The sequence below is a fragment of the Saccopteryx bilineata genome, chromosome 10 (assembly GCF_036850765.1).
Source record: "Saccopteryx bilineata isolate mSacBil1 chromosome 10, mSacBil1_pri_phased_curated, whole genome shotgun sequence".
NCBI classification, from domain to species: Eukaryota; Metazoa; Chordata; class Mammalia; order Chiroptera; family Emballonuridae; genus Saccopteryx; species Saccopteryx bilineata.
Window position 1 is genome coordinate 51,775,024 of NC_089499.1, and position 27,328 is coordinate 51,802,351.

Genomic DNA, 27,328 nt, shown 5'->3' on the forward strand with positions numbered 1-27,328 from the left:
TCACGTGGACGAATGGAGGGAGATGCTGGGCACTGTGGCCAACTGGAGCACCCAAAGCCCATCTAAGAGGGCCCCCATGCTTGAAGTGGGGCCCAGTATTGCTGGATCTTCTCGTTTTTCAAGAGAAGTTGCAAATCTGGACACATAAGGGGAATTTCCTGATTTTTAAAAGCTGGGAAAAGAATCAGGTTGTCTGAAAACACTGAATAGCCAAATAAAACACGCCTGCAGGCCAAAGAAGCCGCCTGCCACTTGGCGGCCTTGGAATAGGGCAGTGGTCTCATTCAGGGCGATTTTGTTTCCGGGGAACATTTGGCCATGTCTGGAGATCATTTTTATTGTCACAACTTGGGGTGAGAGTGGAGAATGCTACTGGCATCTAGTGGCTAGAGGTCAGGAATGCTGCTAAACACCTTACAATGCCCAGGACAGCACAGTCCCCCCAACCTCACCTCCTCCTCCCAAATCAAAGAGTTAGCTGACCCTTATGGGAGTTTAACTAGCATTAACTGTCAGCAGAAGAAAGAAGCAGGGCCGAGGCCACCTGCCTCCTGATTTTACAGACTTATTGGGTCAGGCAGGCAGTGCTGTACCCTTTCAGCCCCAGAAAGCCACGGTTGCCATGGCTGAGCCCTCTTTGGTCCAAGGTAATCATTTTCCACAGTCCACACACTTCCTGTGCATGAAGGAAGCAGCCTGCCACCTCCGACCTCTGCAGGCACGAAAGTCATGTGAGAAATGCGGGCAGAGAGTATGAATACATTGCCACTTGGGTCCCTAAGGGCTGGGTGTGATGGTCTGCTTGAGATTATCAGGGTTTTGGCCTCCTGTTCCTAGTGGAATGTTTGGTTTGGGTTCCTCATTCAGTAGTTTCTGGAACTGCAGTTGAGAATATTTCCCTTCCAACCAACCCCAACCATAAAAAAATAAAATTCCTTTGAGTCCTGTGCAGTTTAGTAACTATTTGCTGAGCACTCACTCTGTGGCCAGCCCTGTGCTTGGTGCTGAGAGGGAGGAGCAGAGACCCAGGCAGACCCCATCTGGTGACTTATGGTGCTGCTGGGGAAACGCAAGAACCAGACCCCCAGCTCCTCCCCCTCTAGCCCACCCCAGCTCTCTCTTCCTGAAGCAGCGCAGCTCTGATCATCATACTCCTCCTGCTCAAAAACCGTCAGAGGCCCCCAGTTCCACTCTGAATGGAACCCGTACACCATAAGCCTGTGTGAGCTGGCCCAGCCCCCATTTCAAGCTTATCTTCTGCTCCTCGGTGGCTCTCGTTACAAACCAAGTTTCCCCTATCCCCAGCCTCCGTGCATTTGCTCAGGCTGTGCCCTTCCTAGAATACCATCTCCATCCATTCGCACAAGGTGAGGTGGCTTCAGTGGTAGTCCCTGTGTCCTCTTCATCACTCGGTCCCACGTCACCTCATCTTTCACTCTTTCAGCCCTTTTCACCTCCTACCTTAGAGTTATTTGGTTCTTGACTCTTGATCCTGCCAAACTGGGAGACTCTTAAGGGACAACTTCATTAAAAATTCAAATTGCTCTTCCATTTCTGGGCAACTCCCTAGCCTTGTTCCTGGCATCAGTGGGGGTCAAGTCAGCCTGTACTTCATTGATGCCAGGTGCTGCCAGATGTGTTCTCTCTTATCATCCTCATAAGGACACGATGACACCCATGACATCATCCCACTTTTACAGATAAGAAAACTAAGGCTTAGAGGAATTGTCACTGCACCCGTTCATAGGTTTGTTCAACAAATGAGCACCCATTATGTGACAGGCTCTGTGGCATTGCAGGCAGGAGAAGGGAAGGGAGAATTGCAGACTGGGGACCCTGGGAAGCTGACTCTGACACCTGAATTTAGCATCTAGCAGAGTAATTAGGATCCTCACCTTGGGAGGGGAGAAGGAGCATGGTGAAGTTGAGCCATGATGCAGGCAGCCCTGCAGGAAGTTCCACAGATGGAGGCCACTTCAGTGCTGTCCAGGTGAGACAGCAGAGGCAGGCTTCTGTGCCCTGCTCAAAGCCATCTTTGGAGTAGGTGTCAGTCTTTGGACGGTATGTCACCTTGTTCTCTGAGGCTATTCCTGAAGGATGCTCTTGACTGGGGTTTATCTGCTGCCAGCCCTCCTAGCAACTAGGGGAGCGGAGTGTCTACCACCAGAGAGCAAGTCTTTTTCCTCTCATGGATTTTACATTCAAGTGGGGGAAACAAATGACAAATGAATAAGTAAGCAAGCAAGCAAGATAATTTTACTTCCCTTTATAAGTGCAAAGAAGGAGAGTAATAGGTGTTATTTTACAGACGGGAGGCTTGAGGTACTGAGAGGTAAGTGGCTTAAAGCCCTATAGCCAGTTTCCAGGCCTGTGGCTCTGAAGTACAGCTCTCCCTACTCCAAGCGGGTTGCCTAGAGCCTCGAAAGTTCAGCTGGAGAGCTGGATCTTGGTCCTGCAGGCATCGAGGTGGCTTTGGAGGAACACAGTGAAACACATTTCTAGGAAATTACACTGGCACGAACATGGGGAATCAGGGAAAAGAGTCAGGCACTTTGTTAAGGGGCAACTTCAGTAATCCGGCTACTGTGATAATGACATGCTTGTTCTTGAACTGGTGGTGGGAAATCTTTAGGATGCTTTTGGCTGCAAGCGACAACCCCAGCTTAACATGGCTTAACCAGTAAAGCCACAGAAGTGGAAGTTTACCGGGAGGCAGGCTTCGGCTCAGCTCCACCAGTTTCTCAGAAAGTCGTTAGGGGGCAGGATCCGTTCCTCCTGCCACCAAGGCTGCTCTCTATCATGGCCCTAAGATGTCTGTGGTAGCTGCTGGGCTCCGTGGGTTTTTGGTGTTTTTGTTTGTTTGTTTGTTTGTTTGTTTGTTTGTTTTGCTGGCACTCACTAGAAAAGCTAAAACCTTTCTCTTAACCGTCTAAGTTCCTCTCTTCCATCCAGTTAAGTCGCATGCCCCTGGGTTAACAACGCACCAGGATCCATCCTCTCAAGTTGGGAAGGGGTCAGTGCCCTGGAAGAACTCAGTGCGGAGGGTTGAACACAGGGCCATGTTTGGGCTCTATTAGGGAGCAGGAAAGACAGGAAAGGATGTTGGGGAGAGAACCAGCATCACCTGCTACTGAGAACAGAGATTGGGCAGTCAGAAGGCAGTGACAGATTGGATTGAGGAGGAGGGATTATTTTTTTAAAGTGTCATAAATAACTCCAAATTTTCCAATTACCATGCCTGGGAGATATTATCCCATTGGCCAAACTCAAGGAGAGGCAAGAAAGTTCAGGAGTTTGCATTTGGTGTGAGCTTGATGTGATGAGGAGATATCCAGACTGTACTACTCTTTTTGCAACAGCTGAAGAGACAGGCTCTGAGCTTGGGCTCAAGGTCATGCAGGACAGAGCCCATGAGAGAAGACCATGGCTGCTCAGCTCCAAGAAGTGGGAGCTGAAGTTGGTAGTGCATGGGGTGCCGGCTGGCGCAGGGGCCGACAGCAGCAGAGTCTAGGTATTTATCTGACAGGGTCTCTGCCCCTGTGCACAGAGACAGAGTGCAAGGATGTTCACTGCATCATTGTTTGAAATATTAGGAGACTGGAGGCAACCTAAATGCCCATCACTATGTAGCTGGTTAATTAATTACGATCCACCTGGTATATGGAGCCCTGAGCAGCTGTCAGCAAAGAAGGCTGTAGAGCTACGTGGGTTGTGAAGGAAAAGTCTCTCTGATATATTGTTAGATGGAAAAAGCAAGATGCAAATGTGTGCACAGAATATTCCCATTTGTGTTTAAGAAAGAATATATGCTTATCCAAACACATGCTTGTATAGCTGTAGACTGTTTCTGGGAGGTAGCAGAAGAAACTTTGAATAACAGCTGATTCTGGGTGAAGGTCGGGAATCTGGGGGGCTTGCTCTTCCTTTTACCTTACTGGCTGTTAGGGTTTGTTTAACCATGTGCATTTAGTACCTTCAAAAAAGTGAGATCACAAAAATAAATAGAGAAGTAACAGGGTCTTGAGTGTCAGAGATGTTGGTGAGACTGAGCGTGTCGGTGGCCACTGTGAGTGTCAGAGAGTCCAGAGTCAGCAGTGGGGCAAACACCGGAGAAACTGAGGCCTGGACTGAGAATCGGGGAGAATAGAAGGAAATGGAGACAGCTGGTTGGGAAGACTGAACACCTGTGTGGATGCATGGAGTGGAACTGAAGGTTCCCTGTGAGCTCTGCACCGAGCGTTCTGCTGAGACTCTGCTGTGTGTTTGGGTTGGGTCCCTTTTCTTCAGTCACCAGAGCTGGAGCGAGGTCTAAGCACATCTCTGCAATTGCCCCAGAGTGGTTGCTGGCTGTTAAGAGGTCTGGTGTGCAAGGACTGCCTTCAGACAAGTGATTCTTGGCAATTCCAGGCCCAGAAGTCGAGAGAAAGGCTGGGGCGAGGAGAAGGATTCTGGTTCTGAGCCTTTTCAGCTACAACTGACTCCAGTGACTGTTGAGCTGCGCGGGGCATCCGTGCAGGAGAGCTGGTCTCTGCCTGTCAGCTGCTGGCCATGCTTGAGGCTGAGGAAGCTGGAAGGGAGAGCAGGATGACTCAGCTGTCAGGGAACGGAGATCAGGACTCCCTTTCAAGCACGGAAACCTCACAAGACAGTCCGGGCAAACGGGGAGAGTTTTTACAATCGTGATAGCGATGATAATAATAATAGATGCTTCAGGCTGGCTAGAACCTGGAGATAGCGTGTTCCTTGTTTCTGAACTGTGTCCCTAAATATACTGACCATATAAGTCACCTTGCAGTAAAAGGATTGAGGTCAAACTAAACTGCACACGAAACCCCCCTCAGACAGTCCATGCACGAGAGGGTGTAAAAGCCCCTGAGAAGTTCTGCAGTAAGAAAAGCTGTCTCACTTTGTTTAACTGGATTTTCCCAAATGTATTTGGTCACCGAAGTTCCTGCCCCTTGTTTAGTGTGGCCCAGAGCCTGTTTGGGGAAGTGTTTCTTCAGTTTAAGTTTATTTTATAGATGTCGTAACTAGGTCTCCAAGGCCACATGGCCAGCTGGTGATATATCAGAGGTGAGAACCTCGAATCTTCTGCCAGGATCCAGAGGGCTCTTGCCAGGATCCAGAGGGCTCTTGCCAGGATCCAGAGGGCTCTCTGTTTCCCTGCGCTGTGGTGCTAGATCATTATTTCTCAAACTGTGTTCTGCGGAACGCCATTCTCATGAGATGTTAATGAGTACGGAACTAAAGGCACATATTCTGGTCACATAAACGTAGCACACACTGAATTAAAGAAAGGTGAACAGGTTGATTGGCTGTCAGGTTTCTCAGAATCTGTAATATGGTGATATCTCTGTGAATCACCAAGTAGGGATTCCTCATTTACCTGGCCAGGGAAGGCTTTGTTTCATGGACACAAGTTGAGGAATTCAAGTTGAAACCATTGAGGTTGTTGTTGATTTCTGCAACCCTTCTCACCCCACCCCAAGCATACCCACCCTTACTGTATTCACAAGGAAATTTAATGCCACCAGCCACCTTCTCCCCCTCTGACATTTTCTCTTTCATATTCCAGAGCAAGGAGATTGGCCTGCAGATGCACGAGGAGCTCCTGAAAGTCACCAACGAGCTCTACACGGTAAGTCCTGCTCAGCCTCTGCTGCCATTGAGATCGGCCCCCCTGTCTTCAGTGCTCAGAGCTGGAGGGAGGCTAACTGGATGTCTGGGAGGACCTTGGGCATTTTTGCTGTGTCTGTGTCCCGCTGACAGTGGGTCATTATGGTGGGATGTGATGATTCGCAACCCCCGCTTCTCATTCTGTACGTCCTGGGTGGGGCCCTGGGCGCGTTCACTTTGTAAAAGGTCCTGCTGTGGGAATGTGTTAGCTACCAAAGCAGAAGACACCAAGTCAGGGCGGGGGAGCATGGGCACAAAAGCTTCCAAGGAAGGAGTGTGGGTTCGGACTCAGGTAGGACAGGCTGAAGTAGAGGCCCGCTCCTTGCTGACTGTGGGAGCTTAGGCAGGCACGCAGCTTGTGTGGGCTCAGTATTCTCATCTGCAAAATGGAGCACTGTCCTGAGGATCAGATGAGTGAGATGGGTGAGAGCATGCTTTGCCATCTCTAAGAAATAATGTCAGAACATCACAGTTTGGCCAAGAACTGAGCTTGCTATCTGCTTGGAGGGAAAATCAAACTGGACTTGGGTGAGTGTTAGAATCCACGAAGGCAGGTGAATAGGGGCTCAGCACACTGGGGCTGGCACAGGAATTTACTGGATAGGTGGTGCAGCGTGACTTCAAACCCAGATTTATCTGTAATCAGTTTAGTCTGCCAGGATTCTACGTTGCCTCTCCTTCACCTCCTTTCTCTTCCTCTCTGCTTCTTGAATTCCTACCTATTCAAAGGTACCAGACTCAAAACTCACCCTTGATCACAGAAGCTCACCCGGAGCCATCCCTTTCTGAACACTTAGTTAACCTGTCATGCATGCACCCACTCTTCCCCTCATTTCTTCCTCAGTGAATATGCAGTGACTGCTGGCTCTGTGCCAGCACTGCTGTGGGCTCTGAACATACTGTGGGGAGCACGGCGCGCCCTCATGGGCTCACGGGCTGGACGCCCCCTCTCCCAGTTGCCTGTTCAGTACATACTGTGCCCTCTTTTGGGCTGCTGATTTATCCTTTCACATGCTTTACTCTTGTCTCCCTACCCAGATTCTAAACTCCTTGTGGGAAAAACCAGGGTTTTTTTTATTTATTCAAACATCCCTCCCTCCTTAATCTGCTTCAATAAGCACCCTGAAAACATCAGGGATATACAAGACACTTCAAAGACCAACTCTTGAAATGCTCACGGCCTGCTGCTGTGCCTTTTGCAGCACTGGGTCCACAGCAGGCAGCTCCACATGCTTGAATTTAAGTGAATTTCTGGGTAACTACTGAAGAATCAATGTGCAGTCAGCAAATGACCTGGGGAGGCGGGAGCTGTTGGCACCCCAGTGCTCTCACTCTTCTGCAGCAATCAGCACCTCCAAAATGCTCAACTGATCAAAGGTAATAGAAGAATACCTCCTTCATGTTTTTCTATCCCCTCCCTCACTTTTCTTCCTTCCTTCTTCTCTTTCCTTTCCACCTTCCTCTCTCTCCTTTCCACCTTCCTTCTTTCCATCTATCCACCCACCCATCCATCCATCCATCCACCCATCCATCTATCCACCCATCCACCCACCCACCCACCTACCATCCATCCACCTTTCTATTTGTCCACCGATCCACCCATTCATCCAGCCATCTATTATTCATTTATTCATGCAAACATATATTGATACTTGCTGGGTACCAATCTCTGCTTTAATACAGGAAATATGATCATAAAAGAGGCTCTGACCCTTATGAACTTGAACTAGTTGGGATGAGACTGTTTATAAACATGCAAAATGAATAAATAAGGTAACAATGATAAGTTCCAGGGAGAACATAGGCCACACAGAGTGTGGGTGGTCAGACTAAAATTTCAGGACTTCTCTTTTCCTCCAAGGATGTCTTTGGCATGCAGAGTCTCACCCACACCCAACTTTTAGATGGCCCAGGAATGGCCCTGGGTTAGAGGAAGTGCACATGGACTGCATTGTTGAAAACCTTTTTATAACAACTGATTCTTATCCTTCCCCAGTGTGTCCCTTTATTGATATTGTCAGCTTCCAGATTGCCTTTGTCTTTCTTTGCATTTGAATGAGCATTTGAAGGACTATGCAGATAATACTTTCCTGTTTTCTTGATCTGAGGATTTGGGAAGATGTAAAATGCAAAGTGTACACACACAGCAGAAGGCAGTGTGATTACCAGAAAAGACAATTCCTATAGCTAAGAAGGCCTGGCTCTCTGACTTACTGTGGGACTTCGGACAATACACTTGTTTTTTCTGGGCCTTAGTTTCCTTTGGTGATGGGTTAATACACTAAGATTTCTGGAGGGCCTTCCAAGCACCTTTGTAACTAATCTGGGTCCAAGAACAGTGGTCTCAACTTCCATGTTCCTATGCAGTGCTGCTCAGCCAATGCTAGGCTTGTTCTGAGGTGCTTTTCTGATAGGGTCTGGAGGGCTGGAAAGGGAACCTACATTTGACATGAAGCCAGGTGGGTGCCTCTGAGGGGCCCTTTAGCGATCCCATGTTAAAGATCGGACCTCACGTGCGGAGGACCCGGGTTCGATTCCCGGCCAGGGCACATAGGAGAAGCGCCCATTTGCTTCTCCACCCCTCCGCCGCGCCTTCCTCTCTGTCTCTCTCTTCCCCTCCCGCAGCCAAGGCTCCATTGGAGCAAAGATGGCCCGGGCGCTGGGGATGGCTCTGTGGCCTCTGCCCCAGGCGCTAGAGTGGCTCTGGTCGCAACATGGCGACACCCAGGAGGGTCGCAACATGGTGACGCCCAGGATGGGCAGAGCATCGCCCCCTGGTGGGCAGAGCGTCGCCCCTGGTGGGCGTGCCAGGTGGATCCCGGTCGGGCGCATGCGGGAGTCTGTCTGACTGTCTCTCCCTGTTTCCAGCTTCAGAAAAATGCAAAAAAAAAAAAAAAAAAGATCGGACCTCAGCTAAACTCCTGCATCCACCTCTGCTCCTCCCCAGCCCAACACTGCTGTCAGCCGGTCACTTTGCAGTAGCAATTTATGGAACACCTTCCTATCTAACTCCCATCTGCTGCTCTTCACCAGGCAGCACAGCGAGGGCAAGCCTCTGCCATGGTCACCCAACAAGGGGTGGGAGTATTGAGTCTCAAAGCCAGGTCTCCTGGGTCCCTGTGGGGTAGGAGCTCCTTTCATTCTTATTTTGTGGTTTTCTCATCTATAAAACAGAGATCATGTGGTGTCCACCTCACGGGGTCATCTTCTTCTTCCTCCTCCTCTTCCTCCTCTTCTTCTTCCTCTTCCTCTTTCTCCTTCTCCTCCTCCTCCTTCTCCTTCTTTTTGGTGAGAAATAAATGAATTACTATATGTAAAGTCCTGGCAGGTAGTAAGCGCTCTATAAATGTTAGCTGCTATTGTCATTGTTGCTACTGTTATCACATTGCTTCCCAGGATTGGGATATGGATGAACTGAAATGCTCCTTGGAGATAATAAAAAGAGGGGTTTGCAAACTCTGAAGTACAATAATATGTAGATAAGTTCAACTATTAGTCAACATATTCTGGACTGGCAATTTGAAGGCTGCTCTAGGCTATTGAACTAAAGACCTTTCATGCTGACGCTTATGTTTTAGTTAAATAAAAGACATCTATTTATCTAGAGGATTCTGGGTATAAGTAGGTAGTTAGGTTCATTCCAGAGAGGTCCCCAGGTAAATTCTTTTGTGGCATCTGTTGGACATAAGTCACCGTACATGATCCACTTTACTAATATTCTTCAGCTCAGGAATTACCAATTGGGCCACATAGCATTGGCCACAGTGTTATCAGGCCTGTGCTGTACAAACATAGGGTTTTTAGAATGCAGTTCAGAGACCACACTAGGAAGTCTTGCTTGTTGAAGAGCAGGAAGAGTGCCTTGTGGTTCGAGAAGAGTAGAAAACTGGGCAAAGGAAAATGGGAGATGCGGGGAACACCCCGCTGGGATGCTGACTTGAGCGAGTAGATGGATGCATGCATAAATGATGGGATGGGAAGACCTAGCTGCACACAGAAATGCTTTCTTTCTCTGACTACCCAACACAGATGGTAGGTTTAGTGGTAAGCTACGCAGACTTCAGAAGCTAAAGTATAATAGAAAAAATGGATGTAGCAGGGATCATTGAACCCAGAAAGGGTGGAGTCCAGAAATGAACGTCACCAGCAACATGGTGGAGAAGCAAGGAAACCAGTGGTGTCTGTGAATGTGGAGGGACAGAGCGAAGCTTCGAGGATGGGGAAGGCAGGGCCTGCAGACAGAGTTTAGCAGGCATTCCCAGCCCATAGCCACATTATGTTCCTGGAACCATGGTATAAAGGAGATGGTTGAAATAGGCAACTACTTCGGTTATCTATAAGCCTACAGTCCTTCCTTTCTGCCACTAGATGTCGCAAACGCATTGATTCAGCACACTTTCTGGTTTGGAAATACCCTTGAGTGGAACTGGCATAAGGAATGCATGAAATCATCAAAGAGGGGATCTCTAGAGGTTTTAGGGCAGTTGCAAATAAGAAAAAAAAAGTTGGGAGGGAGGCAGAGAAGAGTTCTTTTTACCAAGACCCACAAAAAGTTGATTACATTATTTACTTATTTGTTTGTTTCTTGTTTTGAACTTTGGGGAGGTTTTCAGGTTGAAAGAAGAGGCAGAAACATGGTGTAGAATATATTTTTTCACAATACATAGTTGACATTATCGAGAATTTGTGAACATTTTCCTGAGATCAAGTGAGTTTAAGGTTCTCAAACCCTCAGACCAAACAGGGAGGATGATAATGCCTTCATGGCTCCTAACTGTATGGTAGGCACTGTTCTAAGCACTTTAAAAAAATTAATCCATTAAGCCCTTACAACAAACCTATGAAGCAGGTACTGTTATCTTCATTTTACAGATGAGGAAAGAGAGGTCAGAGAGGTTACAACTTGCCCAAGGTCACACAGCTTATAAAATGGCACCATCGGGATCCAGCCCAGACATTTGGGCCCAGAGTCCATGTTCTTACCTACCAAGCTTTATAATACATGTTGCCCCTATTGACTCCTGAGCTTTAGCAAAGGGAACTTCCTGAACCACAGATCAATGCAGTGATTTAATGGTAAGAGTCACAGAAGAAATCCTCATTCTAATAAACTTACTTCACAAGACTTTAAATGAGAATGAATAAGGTTATAATGTTGGCCAGGATTTCATTCCGAGTTCCCTGACTTTAAAGGTCCTGGTTAGGCAGGAGCCCCTCCCACGCCCAGGTGGAAGCCTCTGCTCTGTTAGCTGCTGTAATATCCAAACAGCAGGAGAAGAGAACAAGCAAGGCTCAGGAGCCATGCCTGTGTTCCTCAGCATAGAAGGATGACCATAAACTTGATATTACAAAGGAAAAGCATATTTTTGGCTAGAGACCAGGAGACAGGATATATCTCTAAGACTGTCATGAGTATCCAATTACTGAGAAACTTGTAAAAAATTAAGAAAACAGAATGATATGTTAGAAAAATGGTGGATTTAAAGTCAGAGACCAACTTTCTAATTTGGCTAAATATACACTCACTATATGACTCTCTACTCTACTCCTAGGTACTTACCTAGAAAATATGAAAACATACGTCCATGCAAAGAATTGCACGCAAACACTCATAGCAGCTTTACGAAACTGTAAACAATCCATATAATATTCAACATATAAATCAATAAACAAATTGTTTATTGTTTAGCCATACAATGGAATATAACTCAGCAATAAAAAAGGAACTTCTTGTACATGCAACAACATGGGGAAATCTTAAAAGTATGTTGAGTGAGCAGGCAGACCCCAGAGAGTTTACACTCTGTGGTTCCACATGTGTGAAGATGTGCAGCTGTAGAAAGCACGTCACTGCTGCCTGGCTCTGAGGTAAGAGTGGGGCTGACTGCAGAGGGGCATGAGGAGGATTTTTGGTGTGATGCAAGTGCTCTAAATCTTGATTGTGGGGTTGGCCGCATGGATGTAAAGTCTGGAGACTATGCTGCTAATACTATATGATCTTAGAGAAGCCCTTTTGGGCAAAGTTGCCCTGGTTATAAAATTTGGTAGTCAAATTAGATGACATCTAGAATTTCCTCTGACTCAAAAAATTCCCTTGTTATAACAACATCCAACTTTTATTATGGACACAGAGAAGCAAAGTGCAGTATGTTTTACAGAAATTCATCCAATAGTCAAGAATGAGTTTAGTTCAGAAAACATAGAATATGTATTCAGTTACACAGTAGTACACCTTTTGGGGACAGAGCCATTTGTAGGCCAATTTTACTTAAGGGAACAGTTGAGAAAATAATTTGTATGCGAGTAAGTAAGAAGGATGTTCCCATGGGAGCTCCATGAGTCCTGGGGGAGGGGCTTTTCCAGTGACCTGGGAGCGGGGCTGGGACACAAGAATCCTGGTTGGCAGGCTAGAGAGGGCAGCTGAGGAAGAGCTGGTATCACCTCTGAGACCCCAAATGCTTGAGGGCTGTGGCTGCCCTTTAAAATTTTCTCTTTCCTAGTTCATTCCTGGTACCTAGTAAGGATTTAATGCTGGTGATGATGATGATGATGAAGATGAAGCTGAGGATGATCATCATTCCCAGTCCTCAGTGGGGGCAGAACTGAAGAGCTGCGGGAGCTCCGAGTGTGTCCGGGGAAGAGGGAGGGCCGAGCAGACTAGAGCGCAGACCTGCGGGGACAGGAGCGTTAGAGCTGCCCAGGCTGGGCCTCACAGCCTGCTGATTCCCACACTGCTGTGTCCCCAGGTCATGAAAACCTACCACATGTACCACGCGGAGAGCATCAGTGCGGAGAGCAAGCTGAAGGAGGCTGAGAAGCAGGAGGAGAAGCAGTTCAACAAGGCGGGAGAGCTGAGCATGAACCTGCTCCGGCACGAGGACCGGCCCCAGCGCCGCAGCTCCGTGAAGAAGATTGAGAAGATGAAGGAGAAGGCGAGTGAGGGCCCTGGGGCAGGAAGGGGGGTTGTTCGCCCTCACAGCCTTGGCCTCCCCCTCTCACCCTGGGGGCTTTCAGGGTAGAATAATAATGCCGCCCAAACCTGCTCTCGTGGAGGTCAGTTCATGAAGGAGGCAGGCCTAGCCTCATGCCAGGATCAGCAGGCAGGGAGATCCTCAGCTGACAAGAGAGCTGAACTATGACCCCACTCCTGCCCCATATTCTCTGATGGGCAGGAGCCACCAGGCATTAGTGGGTGCGAGAGCTTACTCCAGGGGTTAGTTAGGTGGCTGGGGGCTGGTTGGGACTGAGTGTGTCCCAACGAAAGGGAACAGCACTGGGCTGCCAACCAGTACCTGGGAACTTGGTGAATTGCATTGCCAAGGACAAGACAGGTGACTTAGAATTGCAGTGTTCCAGTGCTGGAAGGTGCTTTCGTAGGACGTGATGAAAGGGTGCTGGCTTTGGAGTCAGGCTGAGTTTTGAAAATACCACACGTATAACATCTCTCTTAACTTCAGTTTAACATCTAATGGTAGTGGCAAGTCTCCCCTTTCATGTCAACTCTGATGGGTTGGTAGTGGCTGCCCAGAGCTCTGTGTTGAGGATCATGAGCCCTCTTCAGGCTTTAGATAAAATCAGTGCTCTGATCAATTAATAATGTCTGCCATGGCCAGAATATAGAGGGACAGTGCCCAGGGTTGCTTTTTTGTCATCCTAGATTAGGTGACTTCTAAGATTCATTTCTTCTTAAAAGGCTATGATTCCTTGTTGAATTCTCTGCATTCATTCAGTCCATGGAATCAGCAAACATTTCCTGGTCTCCTTTTATGTGCCAAACATTGTACCAAATGTTTATTTGGACTTCAATGAAACGAATTCTATGGTGATATGACCCCATAGCTCTTAAAAATCATAGGAGATTGAGTGGGAGTAAGATCCAATAGGACTTGGGTGTGCTGGAAAAGTAACCAGAGGCAATAAAATAAGATTTCAGGGTAATTTCCAAAGGCAAAGAAAAATAGGCTCCACAATAATCAGGCAAAGACTCAATTAAAAAATGAGCAAAGGATTTGAGTAGACATTTCTCCAAAGAACATGTATGAATGGCCAATAAGTACATAAAGAGATGTTCAGTATCATTAGTCATTAGGGAAATGCAAATCAAAACTACAGTGAGACCACACTTTGTAGCCATTAGGATGGCTAAAATAAAAAAGGCAGACAATGACAACAAATGTTGAAGAGGATGTGGGGAAAGTGGAATCCTTGTACACCACTGGGGGGAATGTAAAATAATTCTGCCACTTTGGAGAATATGTTGGCAATTCCACAAATTTTGGGAGGAGGACAGAGAGAGAGGCATCAACTCATTGTTCCACTTAGTTGTGCCATTAATTGCTTCCCATATATGCTCTGACCAGTGGAAATCATTTAATGATCAGCGGTGAACAAGGCAGATCACGTCCCTGACCTCATAGAGCCTACTTTCTAGCCGAGGAGGGGCACTGAAAATCAGCAAATACACAAAGAAGTAAAAAAATATAATATTCGGTGTTAAAGGCCTGACCTGTGGTGGTGCAATGGATAAAGTGTCGACCTGGAAATGCTGAGGTCGCTGGTTCAAAACCCTGGGCTTGCCTGGTCAAGGCACATATGGGAGTTGATGCTTCCAGCTCCTCCCCACCTTCTCTCTCTCCCTCTCTGTCTCTCTCTCTCCCTTTCTCTCTCCTCTGTAAAATGAATTAAAAAAGTTTTTTTAAAAAGTGCTTTTGAAGAAAAATGGAACAATCAGAATGCTCTTCAGTAGGTTAATGGATAAATAGATTGTGGTATATCCAGACAATGGAATATTGACTAAATATTTAAGATCCAAAATGAAATGAGCAAGCAAGGCATGAAAAGATATGGAGGCACTTTAAAATGCATGTGGCTCAGTGAAAGAATCCAATTTGGAAAGGCTACATGCTGTATGATTTCGACTATATGACATTCTGGAAAAGGCCAAACTATGGAGACAGTAAAAAGATGAGGAGTTGTCAGGAGTTGGAGGGAGGGAAGGACGAAAAGGCAGAGTACAGCAGGCTTTTAGGGCAGGAAACTACTTTGTATGATGTGATAATTGAGTAGACAATACCAAGAGTGAGTCCTAAGGTGACCTATAGACTCTGGGTGATAATTATGAATGAATATACCATTCTGGTGGGGGATGTTGATAATGGGTGAGGTTGTGCATTTGTGGGTGCAGGGGCATATGGGACATGTCTGTACCTTCCTCTTGATTTTGCTATAGACCTAAAACTGCTCTAAAAAATAAAGTCTTAAGAAATTAAATAAAAATAAAAACAATCACTAAAAATTGAATAAAGATTAAATAATAGTAATAATAAAAGAATAGGGCAAGGGGATAGAGTGGAAGGAGGGAGAGTGGAGATGCTGGCCACGCATTTTAGACAAGGCTGCGTCCGAATCCGACCTGACCGTGTTACCTTGGGTAAGGACCTGAGTGACATGAAGGACCAGGCCACATAGAGACTTGGAAGAATGGCCTGCCAGGCAGGGGAGCAATTAGTCTGAAGGTCTAGAGGCCGGAATGAACTTGGCCTCTTAAAGGATGAGCAAAGGAGGCTGGCAATGATGGAAAGCATGGAGGAAGAGGGGTTCGAGAGGTCACGGAGGCCATCGTCACAGTTTGGGCCGCCATTTGGGGCTGTTGAGCAGGGGCCTCAGGAGGTCTTGACTCAGCTCTGGCAGAGGCCAGTAACAGGCTGCTGCTTATTGAGCAGCGCTGTTGGCTGCATGTGGACAATGTAAGGTGAGCTTTCTGAGTACAGGACCCAAATCTTACTCACCTAGCATGGGGAGTCGGGTATCCTAGAGGGGTGTGGCGGACTGACTCGCTGGCAGTACCATAAAGAGAGTCCCAATCCCTGCCATCAGGGGCTCAGCTCTCACCTCTGCTCTCCTTCTAACCAACAGAGGCAGGCGAAGTACTCCGAGAACAAGCTGAAGTGCACCAAGGCCAGGAACGACTACTTGCTGAACCTGGCTGCCACCAACGCAGCTATAAGCAAGTACTACATCCACGATGTCTCCGACCTGATCGATGTGAGCACCTGGAGTCCGGGACTGCGTGGGCCCCGCCCCCGGGCCGCTGGTGCCAGTCATCAGCTGGAGGAGGGGCTGGCCCTGTGCTTAGCTGACATTCCAGGGTGGAGGGGAAGGGCAGTGAGCGTGTGGGGCCTGGGAGATGAGTTTCTACTTCGTGGGTGTGAGTGGGCCTGTGGCGGCCCCGGCACAGTTGGGTGGGGCGGGCATGTATTCAATGTGTGCCCCCAAGTGCCCTCCTCTAGCCAGGCCCTTGGCTGGGTTTGGGGCACAGCAGTGATTGTCCACAGTCCACACCCTAGGGCTTTCCCAGGGTGGTACAGATGTGTTCAGCACCCCCAGGTCTAGTCTGCCAGATATACACATGCACATGAAAGAAAATAGTGAATGAGACAGAATTACAGTTGACCCTTGAACAATGTGGGGGTTGGGGTGCCGCTCTCCCCCTTCAGTCAAAAATCCATATATAACTTTTAATATAACTACAAACTTAACTACAAACTACTACTTAACTTAAAACTTAACTACAGTTGTCCCTCATTTTCTGCAGATGCTGAAGTCTCTTATGTAAAACAGAGGGGAACAATGCATATAGTTGGCCCTCTGCCTACATGGATTCCCAACCCTGGGTTAAAAATATTGTCTTCAGTCTATGGTTGGTGTAATCTGAGGCTGTGAAAGCTGGGATTCAGAGGGCCAGCTGCATAGTTACTGGAAGAAATCCGTGCATAAGTGGACCACACAGTTCAAACCTGAGTTGTTCAAGGCTCCACTGTACACAGACACTACTTGGGGATGTTACCACTGGAGAAATCAGGCAGTTTAAGCAAAAGGAAAACTGACTCCCGAGTACCAGCTGCATAGGACAGGCCGTCAGGACAGCGTGCTTGGAGAGAGCACTGTGAGTGGTGTCGTCAGGGAGAACCTCTGTCTGTGTTGGAACTGGGACTGTTTCTTGTGTCTGACCCCTCCCCCACAGACGGGGCTCTGGTTCAGCAGATGCTCAGTAAGGATTCCATAGCGGTGGATGGATCCTTTTCCTCTGGCCTTGGTGTGTCCCAACAGGAAGTCAGGAGGGCTGCAGGAGGGGCCCTTTCTCACTGTCCCCAGGAGAGGGATCAGCTGGGCCCTGCCTGTGCCTTCCAGTGCCTGAGGCCAGACCCCCCTCTTTCTTACAACTTGCCTTTTCACTCCTTCCAGTTCTTTCTTTCTTTTTATTTACCAAAGTTTTGTTGAGCAGCTATTAGCTCTAGGTCTGAGGTGCCACAGCAGACGAGAGCCAGCGGTTTGCCTTCCTGGAGCTTACCCTGCACAACCCTGACACATTTACAGGCAACCATGATGCCACATGGCAGGTGTCACAGTGAGGGAGGTAGAGGGAGGTATGGACCTCTACAGGAGGTATATTTGACATAACTCTGAGTGGGGAGGACACCAAGGAAGACTTCCTGGAGGAAGTAACCTCGAAACAAAAACCTGAAGGAAGGTGTTTAGGTGGAGGAGAGAGGAAGGGTATGCCAGGCAGAGAGAATGCACATGTGAAGGCCTAGAGATGAGAAAGAATGTGGTGAATTTGGGAAGCTGAGAGAAGTTCTGCTATTACCCAAACTGTAACCCCAAGCTCCCCCTGAAGGCTTTGGCGTGATTTGTGTGGTAGGATTCCAGAGTGCAGAAGGCCCCCAGGATGAAAGATTTTCACTATGGAATGAGAGGTCATTATAAGTCAGCATGATGGGCTAGGAAATGCTAGTGGTCCCTGCCCGTCAATGTCACAGCCCTTACCTGCACCCTTCTGTTGTGTGCCTGTCTCCAAGTGCTGTGATTTGGGCTTTCATGCCAGCCTGGCCCGCACCTTCCGGACCTACCTCTCAGCTGAGTACAACCTGGAGACCTCTCGCCATGAGGGGCTGGATGTCATTGAGAACGCGGTGGACAACCTAGACTCCCGAAGTGACAAGCACACCGTCATGGACATGTACAACCAGGTCTTCTGTCCTCCTCTCAAGTTTGAGTTCCAGCCCCACATGGGGGATGAGGTAGGTTTCCCCCAGGAGCCTATGATTGAGGCGGTGTCTCAGAACATTGCCGGGAGAGGACCATCAGCCCCGTTCCACATGCAGAATGTTTATCTCAGAGTCCTGGGGTCAAGTTCTTGGTTCAAGAGCTTCCCCAGCCAAGGAGTGTACCATTAATACATTAACCTTGCTGGTTCAAGGTTCCCACCTCCAGAATTTCAGGACCTTAGTGCTCCTTAAATCCTTCCCAGTTGATCTACAAGACTCCAAGAGAGCCCCACACCTGCATACATTGTTCCCTTGCATCACAGAGGCTGGGCCCATCACAGCCACTCTGGCCAGCATCCTCACCAGGGCACTGCCTGTCCTGCAATACAGGAGGCATATCACCACCTGAGTCCCCTTCAGTGTGTGTGCTGCTCAGAGCCTTGCAAAATTCTGCAGGAAAAAAAATAGGATAAGGCATTTGTCACAGGTCCCAAAGATGTACTCTAGTTACCCAAGTTTCACAAAATCCCTCATGCAAATAGTTCCTTGAGCTTTTCTGTATTGTCCCTTCCTCTGTCTAAGGCTCAGGCCCTAGTCTTGGGACTGATGGAACGTAGCCACCAGACATCATCTCTGCCTCCCCACTCCATCCTCTCTGCCCCAGGGATATGTGCACAGAACTTTCTCCTAGAGGCCGCTGTCCCTCCACCCTGCTATGTCCCACCCGAGCACCTGGGGGTTCGGGAACCCACAGCAGTAGTGCACCAGAGCCTGCCAGCCTCTGGATCTGGTGGGAGTTCGGTGGGACTGAACCTGCTGGGCAGGAAGGGACAAGGAGATCTCCTTAGCAGATGGCATTTGCTGGACCTTCTGGATGGTTCTCCCTACTTTCTTCACTTGTAAAAAAGAGCCCTCTCCTGAAGCGCCTGCCCCATCCCTCTGCTCTCATGCCCAGCCCTTTTGGCCCGCCATCTGGATCTGAAAATTCTGACCACATGGTTACCACTGGTGATTATGAAGTGTGGGTTGCCTAGTTAGTGGTAAATAACTAGTAAATAATAGCCCTACTGTCCCTTATGATGTCAGCTGAGTTACCCCAGGCTTACATGTGGTGACAGAGCCCTGGGTGGAATGGATGTTGGGAGCACAGGGTTTCTCTCCTGTCCCTCCTCTCCCTCTCTCCCAGTCAACCTCGGGAAGAAGGTCTGTGAGAGGCAGCTCGCCTCACAGTTGCCTGTCTGAAGCACCTTCCTGCCGGGGGATAGGAGCACCTGGCTGATTGTTCTCCAATCATTGTTCTTTCCATTGGCTTCTCTCGGGGTGCTGCTTTTTTACTCCAATGTCCTGCCTGGAGATTAACTAACTAGTCTCACTTGATGAGATTATGTCAGAGCTCTTAGTAAACCCTCCAGAGTGCACAGTGTAGAACAGTGGTAGTCAATCTGGTCCCTACCGCCCACTAGTGGGAGTTCCAGCTTTCATGGTGGGCGGTAGCAGAGCAACCAAAGTAAAAATAAAAAGATAGATTTAACTATAGTAAGCTGTTTTATAAAGATTTATTCTGCCAAATTTAGCGAAAATCCGACATAAAGTATTTGGTAAGTAATTATTATTATATGCTTTAACTTGCTGTAACTCTGCTTTATAAATTTTATAAAGTAAAGTTACTTCCCTACTTTATAAATTACCATTACTGTGGAACTGGTGGGCGGTTAGAAAATTTTACTACTAACAGAGATACAGAAGTGGGCGGTAGGTATAAAAAGGTTGACTCCCCCTGGTGCAGAAGCATGACCGAGAGGCCACACCTTGCAATTCGAGAGGGTGGCCCCTGGTGCCCATCTGGTGTTACCAGGTATAAGCTGTGTTTCCTTTGGCTGCTCACTGAAGCTCCCCCAGCCTGTTTCCGCAGCGTCTGGTAGGGACAGTGCTGAGATCTCCTGCCCTCACCGCACCCAGGCGATGAGAGCGCTGGGCAACAGCAGCGGGGGCTGTCGTTTCTACAGGTGTGCCAGGTCAGCGCTCAGCAGCCCGTCCAGACAGAACTGCTCATGCGGTACCACCAGCTGCAGTCCAGGCTGGCCACTCTCAAGATAGAGAATGAGGAGGTGAGTGAGCCCCTCTGCTCTTTGAGGGATTTCCTTATGAAGACACAGTTTGTCCTGGGGAATCCACACTCGCCAAAGAACACAGAAGAAATTAGGGGTTCGTCTGTAAGATGGATTGTTACATAACCACTAAAACCATGTACACCAACAATCTTTCATGGTAAGGAGGAATGCTTACAAGACATTGAGTTAAAGAAATATAAGAAGAAACTAAAACTGTATATTCAATATTATCATAACTAGAGTATATGCATATGTATATACTGCCCAGGCATAGAAAAAAGACTGGAAGGAAATACTTCAAAATGTTAATAGTGGTTATGTCTGGGTTGTGGATTATAGGGGATTCCTGTTTTCTTCTATTTCTCTATTCTCTGTAATGACTTTATGTTATTTGAATCATCAGAAACAATAATAGGTACTTTAATTTACACAATTAAATAAATAACCCCAGGCACACTAAATATGTCATAGATTCTGAGCTCCAGATAATTTCTGCCTTACCATGGCCAGCATACCTCCAATTCCACTGGTGGCACAAGATTACCACTGGGAGGGTACAAGTGAAAATCCTGGCTGTGGTGGTTCTATTCTGATGTGGACTGATGAGACCAGGTGGGAAACAGTCTCTCTACCAGCCTGGGTGCCACCATGCAGGGAAAATGTCAGCCACCTGGAGGACATGTGGGGACATGGGCAGGTCTATCACTGACAAGCATGTTCGCAGCTGGAGATGGGGAGCCGTGATTGTCTCTTCAAGAGGGCTGTCCTGGGCAGAGAGGGCTAGTTCACTCTGTGAGCTAGGACAAATGTGAGACAGATTGTCACTCAGGATGATGACAAATCAAAGCTGCCCCTGGGGGGAGGTTATATGGAGAAATATTATGTTTGTTTTTCAAACCAGAAGAGACAGAGGAGATCAGCAGAGTGTTTTCTTTATTTATTCCTGCCCTATATCTTTCCCTGAAGCATTTTAAATTGTGTACATGGAACGGTATTCAGATAATGTTAATGGAATTTATATTGGAAATCAGAACCACAGAAAGCAATGGAGCAAGTGCTCCTCTGTGTAGGCTGTCATGGTCATGAAAAAATTTGATTTTGGACCTGAGCTATCTATCAGCTTCTATGTTAGAAAGAATTGATTTATTCATTTTTTTATTTGACAGCTATATGCAATGAATATTTATTCAAGTATTTCTTAAGCACATGCTATGTGCTAAATTCAACACTGTACGAAGTGCAGAGTAAAGTGAGTGAGCAAGACAGCCTGGTACTTCCTCTCATGGAGTTTCTGTTCTAGTGAGAAAAGACAGATAATAATCAAACACACACAAAAAAACAAACCAATAAATGAATGAGTATGCAAAGTATTAGACAGAGAGAGGCACTAAGTTAAAACTTGTAGTCAGGGGGGCCTGATGTCACCAGGAGGTGACATTTAAGTTGAGACCTGAGATAAGAAAGAAACTTTGAGCAACAATAATTTAACAATGAATGTAGGTGCATTTTCTTCTGGAATTGTTTTTGGAGTGATGTTCCATCAAAGTATAGGGTTCACTATTTATTTATTTATTTATTTATTTATTTATTTATTTATTTATTTGAGACAGAGAGTCAGAGAGAGGGTTAGATAGGGACAGACAGACATGAACAGAGAGAGATGAGAAGCATCAATCAGTTTTTTGTTGTGACACCTTAGTTGTTCATTGATTGCTCTCTCATATATGCCTTGACCGTGGGGTTATAGCAGACCGAGTAACCCTTTGCTCAAGTCAGCGACCTTGGGTCAAGCTGGTGAGTTTGCTCAAACCAGATGAGCCCGTGCTCAAACTGGTGAGCTCCGGGTCTCGAACCTGGATCCTCCACATCCCAGTCTGATGCTCTATCCACTGCGCCACCACCTGGTCAGGCTAGGGTTCACCATTTAGACTCAAGTCAGTGGAGGAATATTGTGAGGTGAGGGCCCATTCAATTCCACAAGAGAAATTGGAATCCTGAGAGATGAGTGGACGGTGGTGTCCCAGCATCTGTTTTCCCTGGGGTTCTCTTTTCTGTCAGGCTTTTGGTTGCACTCAGGCAGCAGATAACTGGAGCGTTCATTCACTGAGGATAGCCACCCACCTTATTGAGATGTCCCCTCCCTAAAGTGTATTCCTAGTGTTTGTCTCTCCTCAAGGGATCTGCCTCCCATTGGAGGAGCTAGTTTGAGGCTATATAACCAGGTACAGGAAAACAAACCTAGAAACCCAAGTTCCTTGTTCATTACAATATTCTCCAGGGTTCTCTCTGGCTGAAGTAATCCTATAAAATGATTTAGGTTGGGCAACCTGGGTTCTTACTTCAATCAGCTAACTGGCCTTGCTTTGCACATCGGTATAACAGGAATGATCATCTTTGTCCTGCCTGCTTCCTAGAGGCTTCATGTGGAAGAAATAAAGTAACTTTGAGGTGTCAAAGGCGTTCTGAGGCTAAAAGATTTTTGTCGACATGTTTACCCAGGTGAGAAAAACCCTGGATGCCACCATGCAGACCTTACAGGACATGCTGACCGTGGAGGACTTCGATGTCTCCGACGCCTTCCAGCACAGTCGGTCGACAGAGTCTGTCAAGTCAGCTGCCTCTGAGACCTACATGAGCAAGGTCAACATCGCCAAGAGGAGAGCCAACCAGCAGGAAACAGAAATGTTTTATTTTACAGTAAGTAGACCCAGAACTCTCTATCTGCTGATCTGCTGGCATTGACTTTTGGGGAGCATCCCCAGCCAGGAGGCAACCAGCAAAACTACGTGGGTCAGTTAGACCTAGAATTCTTACAACATGCTTCTCAAACTAAGTTGCCTGGCGTGGCTTTGTGAAATGCAGAAATTAAATTCCCAGAGATAGTATCGGCATTGATCTTGAACTGACAATTATTGCAACTTCTCTGTTCTAGGAAAAAATCAGAAAGTGTGTTCACTTTCTGAAGTAAAATGATTCACTTACTGGAGTAAAATGGTAATGGAGCCAGGTGCCAGCCCCACATGACACCCCTGAAGTTTAGTGGGTGGTTGTCTTGTTGGGTTGTCTTAAATTGGGGTGCTGCTTCGGAAACAATGCCCTGCGTGATCTGTACAAATTGCTGGTGAGTTGCCAACCCACCATGTCAAATCCCAGATGGCTAACATTTCACTCGGCCAGGGACAGGGAGGAACAATTATATCAGGGCTTTAGTTCAATATGTGTTTAGTGAACATAGAATGTGGGATATAAAGGGCCTTAAATCCTTCATCTGATGCTTGATCCTATTCAACCATGTTTCTGTCAAAAAGTCATCCAGACTCTGCTTGCACAGCCCAGAGATGAAAGTGCTCTGTTTCCTCAAACAGCCCTTTTGTTTGGCTTGTGGCTGGCTGTAGCTATTATGTTTTCCCTTATCTCTGTTTTCTTCAAAAATCTGCCCCTCTAGGATTTATGGTCATAGATCTTGATTCTGTTCTCTGGGATGATCCAAAGAGAAGTTAATTCTTACAGGACAGCCTTGGGCGTGGTTTCAGAAAGCTGAACTTTCATTTCTCCAGGCTCAACATATCTTTCAGCCCTGCCTCATAAGCTTTCCTTTTGAGTGGCTTCAGGATCCTAGTGACTTTCCTGAACATATTCCATTTGTCAGTGCCTCTTCCACAGTGAGACTCCCAGCAGTGTGGTCTGATCAACACAGAATAGAGTTAAACTTTCACCTCTTTCCACAATAGGCACCATGCTCTTTTTCATATGTCTTAAAATCTATTCCTTTTTAAAAATGAAGCTAAGTTAATATCAGTTAAATCTATTTCCTATGCACTGACATTGAACCAGGTCTCCTTCTAAAGGATGAGTAGGTGACATCTTGGATAGGTCTTATGTTTATCACCAGTTAGATTTCCTGTTTGATGGATTCAGTTCATGGCTCCAGACTGTAAGATCCTGATCCAGTTCAACATACAGGGGTGGGCAAATGTAGGCTTATAGTGGTTCAGATGGAAAATAATATAATAATTAATAAATAATAGTACAAGAGTAAACTTTGTGTTTTACATACTCACAACTCTAAACCTACATTTGTCCAACCCTGTATATGTTGTCTTGTCAGACCTGTGTTATCTGTAGGTTCAGTGAGCATGGCTTTCAAACTTAACATGCCACTAGGCCAGTGGTTTTCAAAGTGTGTGCCAGGGTGCACTGGTGCGCCCTAGAAGATTTCCAGGTGCGCCTTATGATATTCCAGAGAAATATGTGCCTATTGGGGACCAAAAAACCAACAGGGTTTTTGGAGTTTAGATTTTGGGGGGACAGAGGTGTGGGGAATTGGATGTAAGCTGACAGTCTGCCCAACCCCCCACCTCACTTGCCTGATTAGGTTGCAAAAGGCTGTTAAGCTGTGGTGCTGGATTGTTTACACTACCCCCCATGTTCCCCGGAAAGACTGGAGGCAAGTTTCTTCCATCCTTTGTTTGGTGTAAAGTTAAGATGATATGTATGGTGGGGGTTTTGGATTGATGATTAAACATAAGGAATTGTCTCGAAGCTTTTGGATTTCTATAAAAGAAGAATATGTGGCAATATCTAAAAAGGCTTTGAATGTTTTACTACAATTTTCAACATCCTATTTATGTGAATTAGAATTTTCTACCCTCAACACAATTAAGAGTAAAAAGAGAAGAATTCTTCAAAGTGTTGACAAGGAAATAAAGGTAACTTTTTGTCTTTTTTTTTTTTTTTTTCTGAAGCTGGAAACAGGGAGAGACAGTCAGATAAACTCCCGCATGCGCCCGACTGGGATCCACCTGGCACGCCCACCAGGGGCGATGCGATGCTCTGCCCACCAGGGGGTGATGCTCTGCCCCTCCGGGGCGTCGCTCTGCTGTGACCAGAGCCACTCTAGCGCCTGGGGCAGAGGCCAAGGAGCCATCCCCAGCGCCCGGGCCATCTTTGCTCCAATGGAGCCTTGGCTGCGGGAGGGGAAGAGAGAGATAGAGAGGAAGGGGGGGGGGTGGAGAAGCAAATGGGCGCTACTCCTATGTGCCCTGGCCGGGAATCGAACCTGGGTCCCCCACACGCCAGGCCGACGCTCTACCGCTGAGCAAACCGGCCAGGGCCTTAACCCCTCTTTTTAAGAAATCTAAAAAGCATAACTAAAAAAATGTAATATAAAAATGTTTTTTAATGTCAGAATAAATTTAATTTTGTCATATTTATTTTGTTTAATTACCTTAAAACCATGCTTGGACTTTATATTTTTTTCTTTAATTCTTGACTTAACTATTATAACATATTTCTCAGAAATTTGTATATAGTGTGCCTATAATTATTTGTAGGATTTTAAATGGGCCCCTACTTCAAAAAGTTTGAGAACCACTGCACTAGGCTAATATTGATCCACTAAACAGCACTTTTAGATTATGGTCATTTAACCAGTCACAAACCCACTCAATTCTTTTTTCTTTTTTCTTTTTTTTCATGCGCAAGAGAGACAGACAGACAGGAAGGGAGAGAGATGAGAAGCATCAACTTGTAGTTGTGGCACCTTAGTTTTTCATTGATTGCTTTCACCAGGAGACTCCAGCACAGCCAATGACCTCTTGCTCAAGCCAGCAACCTTGGGCTTCAAGCCAGTGATCATGGGGTCATTTCTGTGATCTCATGCTTAAGCGCATGAGCCCGTACTCACACCGGGTGAGCCCATGCACAAGCCGGTGACCTTGGGGTTTCAAACCTGGGTCCGCAGCATCCCAGGCCAACGCTCTATCCACTGTGCCACTGCCTGGTCAGGCACAAACCCACCCAATTCTAACATTTATCTTGTGACAGACCTTTTTAGGTCCCTTGTCAAAAACCAATAGTTGACACATACTGCATTTCCTTGATCGACACTCTTTTACTTTGTTGTTTTCAAGAAAGAAAACATAGCTAGTCTTAGTGAATCTGCTGATGCCAATTTCTGAAATTCACCGCTTCCACTGGGGACCTCCTCTGTCTGCAGGGAGAATTTCTGGGTTACAAAGATAAACAAGGAGTACATATGAGTATTAGTTCACTCTGGCAGCAGAAGTAAAGGAATCAGGGTGGCAGAAGCAAAGAAAGGGGTCCGGTTAAAGTTAGATAGAATTCACCAACGTCCATGACTAAGGGTCATCTATGTTATATAATATTATATATATATAATGTTATATTTTAATGTTAGTATTCAATTTATCAACCCGGTTGGCTAGTATGCCTCATGACTCGATGTTGTGACATTATTTTGGGTATTTTTAAGGACATAATATTCCATCAGTACAATTTGATGGCATTCTTTCCTTCCTGGGCCTTTGAAGCCTGGGAGAAGCTTGGAAGAAGTGGGCAGAGTCCACGGGGCCCCAGAACCACAGGTATTAGTGAACAACCCACCAAGGCTTGAGTTATGTGTTTGGGGTTAGAGCTTCAACTACCAGGGGCAGTGAGCCATTGTAGAGAAAATATCTGCCTAGACCTCAGCTGTGCTTTTTGTGGTGAATTCTCAAACGCGTGATGACGTGAGGGGGTGTTGCTACCGGAAGCATTCGGAGAGAGCCTCTCGGTGAGTGGTTGTTAAACTGAAGTGTGCGTTTGAATCACATGGGAAGCTTGTCCAAAATATAGATTCCCACATTACTTCCCTCCCCCGGTGGGGCCCTGGAAAGGCGACCACTTTGGGCCCTCTGTGGTGTCCTCCTCGGATATAAAATGAGGGGTTAGACTCTAGTATTCCAAAGCTGGAATCTGCATTTTTACCCTCTTCCCAGCTGGGTTGGAGGCCAGGGTCCCTGCACCACACTTGGAGAAAACTGCAAGTCGACTCTCATTTTACCCTAAAGAGGCCCAGAAATGTTCAGTAATCTGCCCAAGGTCACACACTGAGTGACTATGGCTCTGAGCTCCTGTCTCCTTCTGAGTAGAGTGGGAATGACGATGCTCACCACATTTCCTGTCCAGGATTGTGGGGAGGACCAAGTGGATATGTTTGAAAACTGTCAAATGCTCTATAGATACAATGGGAATGACTCTTAACCAAGGGACAAGGTCATAGGAGCTAAGAAGGACCATGGCCAAGGTGAGGGGACACCATAACCGGAGGCAGATTAAGGTCGGTTGAGGCCCTGGATGCAAAAGAAAATATTGAGCTCCTTAAAAAAAAGAGAGATAGGGAAAATAAAAATACATGTTAACCATATTTTTAAATAAATAAAAATATTATGTACTTTTTTTTATATTATGTACTATTAATGTTAAAATTGCACATATGAAACCAAAGTTGGTGTCATTAGAAAAAAGTGTAAAGTTGGGGTTTTGCGGGGCCCTTTAGAAGTCGGGGACCAGGGCGCATGCCTGGCGCTCCCACCGTTAAATCCACCTCTGACCACAACCTTCTACCAGCCCATCCATTGCAGAATCCCACTGGGGGGACAGGGTCAGGTGACCCCAGTCTCATCTGTGCCCAGGTCAGCCCCCACGCCAGGG

General features: G+C 46.8%; 1 protein-coding gene across 5 annotated transcripts in view; it reads left to right on the forward strand.

Moving 5' to 3' along the window:
- Positions 1-27,328, forward strand: part of SRGAP3 (SLIT-ROBO Rho GTPase activating protein 3) — a 259,954-nt gene that overhangs the window by 174,583 nt on the left and 58,043 nt on the right. For all 5 annotated transcript variants that reach the window (XR_010727270.1, XM_066244398.1, XM_066244399.1 and 2 more), the window contains exons 4-9: positions 5,576-5,638; positions 12,423-12,608; positions 15,592-15,720; positions 17,535-17,756; positions 19,730-19,831; positions 22,334-22,531. Coding sequence is in view for 4 of the 5 variants with exons in the window: in XM_066244398.1 (XP_066100495.1) it covers positions 5,576-5,638; positions 12,423-12,608; positions 15,592-15,720; positions 17,535-17,756; positions 19,730-19,831; positions 22,334-22,531 (900 nt within the window). In the remaining variant the exon portion in view is untranslated. The remainder of the gene's footprint in view (positions 1-5,575; positions 5,639-12,422; positions 12,609-15,591; positions 15,721-17,534; positions 17,757-19,729; positions 19,832-22,333; positions 22,532-27,328) is intronic.